Below are 10,885 nucleotides of genomic sequence, written 5' to 3'. Positions count from 1 at the left end.
CTGGGGCTGGCTCACGGTGGCATGTAAGCAAGGGGATTAACGCTTCTGTGAACGTATTAACGACACTCGTAATGGGACAGCGTCTCAATTCACTAAGGAGATATTCACCTAGGATAAATGAATGTAGTGCATCAATAGACCATCCTACAGGTATACTGGTGAATAATTAAAATTCCAATCTTAACAATCTTTGTAATTGCGCGGTCTCTCTGTTTGAGCCAGGTGCAATACTTACTTTTTTATTAGAATAAAAATAAAAATATTATATTATTATTAGCCTATATATTATTATTATTATTATTATTATTATTATTTATAAAGTGATGATTGTCAACGTAAATAACAGCATGTGCTAGATGTTCATTTATCAAGAGTTATGTGTGAAAATAATAATAAAAAAGGCTGTTTCTAATTGCATTCTTAACTTATAGAATAGCTCTATCTATCCTAATAATAAAATAGGCAGTGAGCAAGAAACACTATAATGAACAATAGGGTACTGTTGTTGCCTATACTATAACATCAATTACAATTCCGTACGGGCGGCTGCGTCACACAAACATTGTATCTACAAACACTGAGAACCAAGGAAGTGCCGATTAAATGGGAGGTGTTTCTACTGGCCAATGGTTTGACAGGATTAAAATAGAGCCGTATATATCAGAGATGAGACCTAGTTTCGCGCAAAGATTTGCGTCTAAACCAAACGAGAGGACGTGTCGTGAACAGTACCACTGTAGGCTACTCTTATCATACTTTTGTCTCGTTCTGAGTCACCAACTTGAAGCCCTACCTACTGGTCACGTCAAGTTTATTTAGGACTGTTCAAATGCTAATCCGTCTGCATTTGAAACGTTTATGATAAGCTTAGCCTATAGAAAATAGTTCAATAAAAGTTACCATTTGACATTACTGTTAGCCTCTCTGTCAAAGAGAAATTAATGATGCACGACTGAAAACCAAATAACAAACGTAGCCTACTGCCCGGCGATGTATCAGGAGGACGCACGCAAATACAGACCGTGCAAGTCAAATTCACGGGTGGCCACTGACGCATTGAGATACCCGAGGGCGTTTGCGTAGAACAATGTTTAGTTAAAAATACGACTGCGTTGATTGCTTAGGTTACAGTTATAGGCTACTAGGCTGAATATAAATGAGCTGATATAACTTTTTAGGATTCTTATCTGCTTTCATGGATTGGTTTGATTAGGCTTTTTATAGTCATCTTTCTAACAATGAACTAATTTGACTCATTGTATAACCTACACAGAGTAATAATTTCAGGAAATGAACAAAGTCAAGTAGGTTGATGTCGATGCCAAACGAGTTTATCACGTTATTCAAGATATATTCTTCAAGTTAAAATGTAATTCTTCACGAGTCTAGCTCTTGGAAGCCATCCACTCTCTTCTGCGTAACTTCAAGGATGAGCGCTGTAAAAAGAAACACAAGGAAACGCAAGAAAGAGTCATGGCCGTATACACTACTAGGTTGTAATGTTGTAACATAACCACTAGATAGAGCTGTAAGCCTCTATGGCGTATAATCTTTGGGCGAGCGTTTCTGAATGCACTTTAGCTGTCCTGGGTAAAATCTATATCTGTAACGTGTCAAACATGTATTTTCTTACTGTCGAGGAGGTCTCTTGCTACATAACTCTTTTCCAGGTTGTGGCTCACTTCATCCATCAACCACGGGAAAAAACTGGTCTCAATATCTAGAATAAATACAAAGTTATACATGTAAAGTATAATAATGAAGTCAACATGAAAGCATTTTTTTGATCTGAATTGCATGTGGGGAAAAAAAACATGACCAATCAAGATACCACTGCTTTTCCCCACACAGCTGGATTTCGAAAAACTTTAATAATCATTATTCTGGGCTGATTTTGCTTGATTACCTTCAGAGATCTGGCAACGCTATCATCGCCATTCAAAAGCATATGTAAGGGGATGTAAGTTGACACAACGCAAGGGGGTTTACGGACCCCTTACGACCTTGGGGACGATCCTTGCATCCCCCCGCAAGGGCCTGACATGCGCCTCCTAAAAATTGTAACCTTGCATGGAAGCGTCTGATTGGTCATTGCGTTTCGTCGATGCGGAACCATAACTGAGCCTTTAGGCCTACTGTGAGTCTCCGCGGTGGCTGGTTGTTGGTATAAGTTAAGTTAAGTTATCCTTTATTGCCCCTTTTTTTGGGGAAATTCTTTCTCTGCTTTTGACCCATCCAGGAGCCGGTGAACACATACACACGGCATACCAGGAGCACTACATGCATCTTCAGGGGAGGAGAGACATACTTAACAGTGGAGTGACCCATTGTAAAAGCAAGTGAGCAAGTTGGAGCCAGTAGTAAAGGGCAGCAACACCTTTCTCCACAGGGTCGTAGAAGTAGCCGTGGTCCCCCAACGCGGTGTACACGGACGCCAGGAGGTCAGCCAGGTAGTGCTGGGTGAACGCCCATGCCGCAACCTTCTCCGCCGTTTCCCTTTCTTTCTCCAGCACCTCGCGCTGCTGAGCAATCCTACGCCCCTTGTGGCATAGACATTTGTTTGTGGGTTTATTTATTTACAGATGGATGCAAGGCAAAAGTTCACGTATGCACACACACACACACACGCGCGCGCATGAACCGGTGATACGCTCAAAGTGTTTCAGAGTTCAGTTCAAAGATGACTTCACTGGACTTTTACTCATATCCTGCAGAGGATGTTACAAAGCAAATTACATTTCCTGATGTGAAATATGTTTCCCTGCTAATCAACCGGTCTTTGTGCTGATCTCTGTGGATGGTAGCGAGAAGATGGTGAGAATGGAGAGCAAAAAATAAAAACTTGTACTGAAACTGAAATATCGAAACCAAAACCCTTACAGACAAAGCTGAAACGATGCTGAAGCCCGATTAAAAACCCAGAAGATCAATAAAAAGGGACTGAATCAAAGCGTCTCTATGATACCCACTGGAGGTGTGTTCCGTTTGGTCCAGACGTACCTTCTCCTCGCGGCGGCGGCGCTCCTGCTCCTCCAGCCGCTGCACCTCGGCGAGCTCGGCGTCGCGGAGCTCCTGGAAGGACCGCTGCTGCGCCCGCAGGCTCGCCATCTCCTCCTCCTCCATCACCTCCAGCAGGGACTGCTCCATGGTCTTCCCCACCAGCACCTCCAACACTGGCCTCACCTCCACGTCAAAGTCAAACAGCTGGGAAGGGTGGAGGGAAAGAATAAAAAATAATAACGCGTTACTCTCAAAAGCAATTACATTGTTGAAATGTTGTTGTTCCATTTTAACATTTGAAATCCTAGTCACAGAGGACGTTGGGCTTTTTATCCAAAGCAACAAACTCAGGCTTTTAAGAAGCACTACCGCTACTGTTACTCGTTTAAAGGGTTCCTATCGTGTAAATCAGACTTGTCCTTGCCTAAGCAAGCATTAGGAGTTCATTGGGGAATATTCCAGAAGCAGAAGCACCTCGGCTGTGCGAAAGCAGAAATTGCTATACAATCCCCGAAAGACCAACCACTAAGGAGAGAGTGTTTGCAGGGGAGAGTAAGTGCAGGGCTCAATAATCATGCTTAGATGATAGATTGACCCACAGAGTTTAGAATGATTGTTTTGGAAATGTTTAAAGGATTGAATAAAAAAAAGTATAAAATAGATTCCATTAAACATATTTAGTTATGACTATACTTGAGAGGAAATTATTGGTAAACACACAATGTAATAAGAGCTGAACACTGACACATCAACCGGCCACTCTGTAACGAAAGTTGACCTGGATGACCAGATTCACCGACCTCTCCATCCTTGATCTGCGTGGCTACATCTTTGCCCGTCTTTGCAGGTACAAAGAGCGGTGTTGGTGGCTTGTCAAGGAATGCGTCTGTCTGACAGTCCACGTTGGTGCCCTCTATGTGATCGCTCAGTTCCTCCAGATAAAGTTCTGGGAAAAAAACGTATCCATATGGAGACTTTCGTTTTTTCCATGGTTGTATCCTGAATGGGCGTTTGTGCATCGCAAAAAAAGGTCTTTACCCGTTTGTACATCAACGTGGCTTCTGCCTGCGATGGCGTCCGGGGTCTTGGATCTCAGCTGCGCTCTGGCACGTTTACGAGCCATGGCTCTCTTGTGGGCCTCCCGTTGCTGTATCTCAGCGCGATCTGCAGGGGCAGGCTATTGTATAGACACTTATTAGTATGTGTGTCTGTGTTAGTAGTTAAGAACAACCGAATAGGCTGCCTTTGAAAGTCCTGTGTTTGGCATAATTGTGTTGTATTGTAATATAATTTGCTTGTACTCACAATTGGTATAATCTGTTGTGCATACGTGTTTCCTCTGACCACACGACGGTCATACATGATGTTTCCATAATTTGTGTGTCTTTCATTGCTGTATTGTCACGACAGCAGAAGTGGAAATGCATTTAATTAACAACACATTGAATTAGTCGAATTTCTCTAAGCCAAGTGTAAAAACCCAAGTGTAATCTACATTAACGTTAGCTCTTTTATCTTGTGTTATCGTTTCCTTTATAAAATAGTTGGTTTCCCGTCTGAGGCCATGTAACAAATCATATAAATATCAATAATAAATTGGCACTTTTAGAAAGAACGTGTCCCGCTTACGTCTCTGCTGGGTTTTCTCTGTATTTCGAGCGGTTCTGGGCTGGTCTCGGGCGACTTGAGAAGGTGTAGGTGCCGTTTAAAGACTCTTTCTGAGTCGGCAAAACGGAGCTCATTGTTCAAACTAGAAACTATTCATCCAAGCTGAAATAATGTTAGATAAGAGCGATATTTAAGAAAAATAATTGATCGGTAAAGTAGATGCTTGAAAACATGTCCGAGAGGAGAATAAAAACAAACGTGAGTGTCATAGCAACCGTATCTAGGATACGGTGAAGCGACTTCCTCTTTGACCGAGCACACACAGCGTACACATAGGCCATATCCATAAGGTGAATCATAAATAATGTTACATACATATTTGACCAAGACATATAAAGTCGAAATCTTTGAGTGCTAAAATGTGAACGTTCAAAAAGTACATGCAGTATCAGGGATTAAAATCCCCCGGTTCTCTAAAACTCAGCTATTTTCTATTAATAATAATAATAATAATAATAATAATAATAATACATTTAATTTAGAGGCGCCTTTCAAGACACCCAAGGTCACCAATATTCTGGTGTCAAATCGTTGCGCATCTATTGCTGCACCTCGTAAACTCAGAAATATGTACTCAAATGGCCAGCAAAGTGGTTTAAAACGGGATATATTTTCTTATTTCCTTTTCTGCAATACATATGTATGTCTTACTCAATATGCATGCATTGGTATATGAAGGCAGACATAGAAAATTCACAATTTTCTACAAACTCAGCCATATTCTGGTTCAACATATGCCCAGGTACTGCAGTGCTGAATGTCAAGTGCTTTTACTGTAGAATTTTTAATAATAAATTGTTTAAGTCCTAACGAATAGGCTTGTATTTCTATAGATATAATGTAAATACAATAGATGAGAAACAGATGAAATAAATAATGCCCTCGGAGGTTCATACGCCTTTAAGAAAGAAAGTGGCCTAATATGTAACATGGGGCATTTGTTTCCCAAACCTGCTCTCTGATGTAGGCCTACAGAAGGGGACATTAAGGCTGGCACCTTTCTTCTCCAATATGATTTTCTTAGTCGTCTCTGCATCGGACACTTTGTTAATAATTTTTACCTTCTGAACTTCTCTTGCCTCTTTGTGCTTTCCACAACCTCAATATGCTGCACTATGATTGCCTCCACAATTACAAAATCTTAATACTGCATCGCATAACTAATTTTACCTCTACATTGGCTAGCAACATGACCAAACTGTTGGCACTTAAAACATATTATTGGCGGTGGTATATACTCTCGCACTGAATATGACATGTATCCCAGTTGAACCCTCGAGGGTAGTTCTTCCTTAAAGCATAGTAGAATAGATAAACTTTCTGTTTTTTCTTTACCTTGTCAGGCGCTTAGCTTCAATGACATCATGCTCTTTTAAAATTCTCCATGATCTCCCCCATTGTTACTGATGTTGGGATCCCAGATATTTCTCCCCTGAACCTTAGATGCTGCACCAAGAATGTGTGGCGTTACCTTGAGGTTATTAAGTGTGTTTTTCTTGAGTATGTTGTTTTGTTGTTCCTTGGATGTTGCAAAAATCGGAATCCTCCCGTTCCCCATGAATCGCGCATGATTACTCTGACCTATCTCTTTCTCTATTGCCTTCGTAATGTGGATTGGATGCAGATCTGGCCCACCCTTTAGCTCAAACACCAACATCCCTTTCCAAACATCTTCCGGAGGCCTCAAAGACCTGTTACCGTCCGTTTTGCTCTTTTCGCCACAACCAGTGACTCTACAGACTCCCCTTCACTCTCTGATCTTTGCATTTCATTGTGCTTGCTGCCAGTAACCACACCTCATGCTATCAGACTTTATAACACCTCAACCCCTCGCTCCCAACGTATCCAAAGCCCGAACAGCTCCTTCTTTCCCCGACCTGATTAAGGACTAAACCCCATTTTCTTTTACAGTCGGCGTTCAAACTTTCCGCGTCTCCTTCTCCCACCGTCAGATTAAACTACAGATTAAAGGTCAATAATCAATCGCGCCCATTGACACTATCATGAAGCCACGTCTATATCTGTCTACACACCGTTTATATCACCATGGTCACTGTGGCTTTCTCTTCACAGGAAACAAGACGCCAAAGGACCTGACAATCGTGAGTTTAAAACACAATACTAAACTATTAGTGTGTCTTACAATAAATGAGTAAGGGTTTTTATTTCCTGTGTAATAAGATAGGTATCTAGACAAAAGGCTGAAAACCACCTGGTTCAATGTTAGTAGCGGAGCGCTTCATATTAACAGTGCTACAACAAGTAGCATTATTACGACAATATAGCGGATGTTACAACAAGTAGGTTGTGTAAACCAGTGTTTCCCAACCTCTGGCAGCACGAGACCGGGACGTGACGGTGCAGTCGGCCTACGGGGACGAGGGGATGGGCCGGCCCTGCATGCTGGCGACCTGTTGGGCACAGGAAGCGTCCGGGTGCCCAACCGTACCTGCGAGGGTAATGAACAAAGAGACACGGGCCATATTGGACACCGGCAGCGTGGTCACCCTCCTCCGCCCCGACCTGGCGGAGGGAAGGGAAGGGTCACCCATGGAGGTGACATGTGTACACGGGGACACCCGAACCTACGGGACCTGCCACGTAGTCATCCGGACACCACAGGGGGTGTTCACGGCTAGGGCGGGGATCGTACCACACCTCCCGGTGCCGCTCCTGATCGGGAGGGATTGTCCGATAGCCCACCAGAAGCAGATCAGGCCTCACCGGGAGGCCCACCAGAAGCAGATCGTGCCTCACCGGGAGGCCCACCAGAAGCAGATCAGGCCTCACCGGGAGGCCCACCAGAAGCAGATCATGCCTCACAGGGAGGCCCACAAGAAGCAGGTCATGCCTCACAGGGAGGCCCACCAGAAGCAGGTCATGCCTCACAGGGAGGCCCACAAGAAGCAGATCAGCAGCCTGTGGGACAAGAAGCTAAAGGCGGCGGACAAGGAGAGGAACCGCGAGCTGCAGGACCTAACGGGCAAACAGGACAGCCGCGAGCAGACCGACGCTGATGCCTTGTCCCGACGCGATACCTGCCTGGGCGGGTTCCCCTACTACCAGGGGGCCTAATCAAGCGGTGGAGTGTGGCGTCCCGCCCCTTAAACCTCGGTCCAGACGGACCCGAGGTTTCATCCTGGACGGCAAATACTACCGTCATCCACCAGCCGGCGACGGAGAGCACCCGTTGAACCCCAATCGGCGAGATGGGAGACACCTGGCTGGACAGCCAGGAAGACACTTTAAAAGGAAGACACATTTGGGAGGAACGGGAGCGAGGGAGAAGGAAGCGCTCGGGTCCGCGAGCGACTAGAGGCTCACGGAGGCCCTAGAGACCGCAAGCATATTATTTGTCTAAGATGTATGCAATAAATGCCGAGTGCGGCTTAACCCTCGCTGAAAGTGTGATTCCTACCTGGAACCCGGCACATTGGGGGAGCGGGTTACCACACCATATTAAAAGGAAGTTTACAGGGTGTTAATGTGTTTAAAGTGAGGGGTGTGAATCTGAGGTTTTAGCTCATGCTTTTTTTTTTTTTTTTTGCTTTGTTCTACATGACACCTTCTGTTTTGGCATTATGTAGGGTGAGTAAAGTGTGTGTGGTGGCTTTATATCAACGATCTCTGTAAGGAAATGCCTGTGTTAACGTTGACTTGAGAAACCTGCTTTCTGCTTTGGTTTGAGATGAGCAATTAAAAATATATAATTCCCTGTACACATTTTAACACAATGAACATAGGCCTGCTCCTCACCATTTTGCATTTTGTTCTAAATTTGGTCATGAAATTGAACAGTTACTAAGAAAATATGTTCAACAAAAATGTACGTTACTAATTGGATTGAGATCAGAGGCAAAGCATTTCACATGTAAGCTACTTCTAATGCTATTAAGTGCTAGCAAAGGAAAACCATCGTATTTTTCTATCACTGTCATTAACAAATAGGAATGTTATATCAGTAATGAGGAAGTTAGAGAACACTCGCTATAAAAGTCTTGCTCTCCACAGTGAGCAGTAGTTTGAGACACACGACACACACAGACAGACACAGGGATAGATAGATATGGGTCGTTCAACGTCACATGAAGGTAAGCATACCTTTAATATACAAGATTATATATATAGTATTATCTGGCTGTGCATTTATGTTCAGTAATTCCATGTTGGTCTTTGTTCTCTTTGCTTTTAATCCACATGGAGCAGCAAGCACAAGCAGACCAATCACAACCACAGTGAAAGGTATTTCATCTCTTATATTGTGGAGACATGTTTCAAAATGCTGTCTTTATCATGTACCCCTGAGGACTTGGTAGTGGAGGTACTAGTGGTCAATGAATGAATGATAGCATTAGGAACCTGACAATATTTAACAGCATTACCGCAAAAGTATAATGAAAAGAAAGCATTCTGCAGTTATAACTAAACGTATTTTCTTTTTAGTTTTGTTCTGTGTTTAACTACATTTAGACATCAGCTTCAGTTTTGGCTTCCAGTACAATTCAGAATTGAGTTTAAAGTCCTCCTTATCATCTTTAAGACACTCAATAGCCCGGGGCCAAAATACATCTCAGATCTTCTAGTCTATTACAAACCTAACAACAGGTCACTTAGATCTCCTGACACTGGTCAGCTGGTAGTGCCTAGGGTCAGGTCTAGGCAGGGTGAAATGGCATTTAGCCATATTTTCTATTGCTTTCAATTAATATTGTTTTTGTTTTGTTTTATTCTTTTGTTACTTGAATAATTATATAAACATCATTTTTATTTGTTTTTTGGATAGATATATTTCATTCTATTTTATTTATATTTTAAAGCACTTTGAATAACCACTGTGTCTGATATGTTCAAGATATGTTTTGTGTTCAATTATAGCAGCTTCAGTAATTAATCAATACCTGGAGAAAACTCCACACTTGTCTAAGATTATATTTTTAAAGCATCTTTGCTAAAATGAGTGAGTTATATAAAGGTCTTTGACTACTAATTCCATGTTTCTCTTTTCCATTGATTTTAATCCACACGGAGCAGCCAGCACCAGCACAGCAGCAAGGACCTCAACATCAACACCAACCACGCACACACTGAAAGGTGTGTGTGGTGTTTTAAAATGGTGTGTTTCTATCTATCCCTGTTACTCTGTGGCCCTTGTAGCATCAGGTTAATATGTATTCTAACTATCTAACAATCACCACAACCAACGCTAATAAATCATCACACTTCCTACTTCTGTTTCACAAAAACACAGAGCTGGCCAGAGATGTACTTTATTAAACACAACAACATGTCTGCAGGGGCATGAGTCAGGCTGGATAGACACTCTGCATCAAGTGATGGCTGAGTTGATAAGTATTTTGATATAGTTAAGAGGTTTTGAGTTCTCATAGATAAGCGACAAAGAGTCAAAACTAATTTCATTATGAGCAACATGTGACACTGCTGACCCGGGAATGTGTTCTAACAAAATGACAATCTTTCACTACATCACCAACAACACCACGTTCTTCCACTTGCAAAAATACTTCCTCTTGCACAAAACCAAATTGAAATGATGTCCGTGTGTGACCAGATTTAGAGCCACTAAACACAGCTAAGCATGCGTGCAACAGAACCTACATAATTTTTATATGAGAGATTACTATATCCATCTCCATATAGTCACTAAGCCGATGCTTCTGTCAAGGTATACAAACAGTGAGTTCAGCTCCTTAATGACGTTACTAAGGAGCAGGTAGGGGTTAGGGGCAGCTTGCTCAAAGACGCCATTAAAGTCTGGCTGTGTATTGTGGACATCGGGGTTGGATCCCAGAACCTCTTTATCTGGGAGTCAAACCCCTGAACAAGTAGTTGACGACAAATCCCATGTTTCTCTTTGTTCTGTCATTGATTTTAAACCACATGGAGCAGCCAGCAGCATCCCAGCAGTAAGGACTTCAACACCAACACCAACCAATGGTGAGAAGAACACCATTTAAAAAGGGTGTTCTTACTTAATCTGTGGAATTAGGTCACGTAAAATCAATCATCAACATACGTGTTGGTCTGACAATCACCACAGCCAACTCTATGTAACCGTCACACTTCCTACTTCAGGTTCACAGGAACACAGTGCTGGCCAGTGATGTTGGCTTGCTTCATTAACCACAACCATTGCAGCATGTCTGCAAACTAGTTTGGGTGGGATGTAGCCTGGGAACAGGACGGATCTGAGCTCATG

At 42.7% G+C, this 10,885-nt stretch overlaps 2 protein-coding genes across 2 annotated transcripts; one reads left to right on the top strand and one right to left on the bottom strand.

Annotated features, from left to right (window-relative positions):
• Positions 1-1,309: 1,309 nt before the first annotated feature.
• Positions 1,310-5,051, bottom strand: rsph3 (radial spoke head 3). Its single transcript, XM_060041091.1, has 8 exons — positions 4,630-5,051; positions 4,306-4,393; positions 4,039-4,177; positions 3,801-3,946; positions 3,001-3,204; positions 2,378-2,540; positions 1,634-1,720; positions 1,310-1,436 (listed from the first exon to the last, which is right to left on the bottom strand). Exons 1-8 carry the CDS (start codon positions 4,740-4,742, stop codon positions 1,378-1,380), a joined length of 999 nt encoding a protein of 332 aa, XP_059897074.1. The 5' UTR covers positions 4,743-5,051; the 3' UTR covers positions 1,310-1,377.
• Positions 5,052-5,402: 351 nt separating this feature from the next.
• On the top strand, positions 5,403-8,383 carry LOC132450338 (uncharacterized). The gene is made up of 4 exons (XM_060042423.1): positions 5,403-5,410; positions 6,742-6,770; positions 7,007-7,512; positions 7,546-8,383. The coding sequence occupies exons 1-4, from the start codon at positions 5,403-5,405 to the stop codon at positions 7,741-7,743; spliced, it is 741 nt and encodes a 246-aa protein (XP_059898406.1). The 3' UTR covers positions 7,744-8,383.
• The last annotated feature ends 2,502 nt before the right edge of the window (positions 8,384-10,885 follow it).

This window comes from Gadus macrocephalus, chromosome 21 (genome assembly GCF_031168955.1).
Source record: "Gadus macrocephalus chromosome 21, ASM3116895v1".
In the NCBI taxonomy this organism is placed as follows: Eukaryota; Metazoa; Chordata; class Actinopteri; order Gadiformes; family Gadidae; genus Gadus; species Gadus macrocephalus.
The sequence above is the reverse complement of the archived record's forward strand: the minus strand, read 5'-3'. Positions and strand labels throughout refer to the sequence as shown.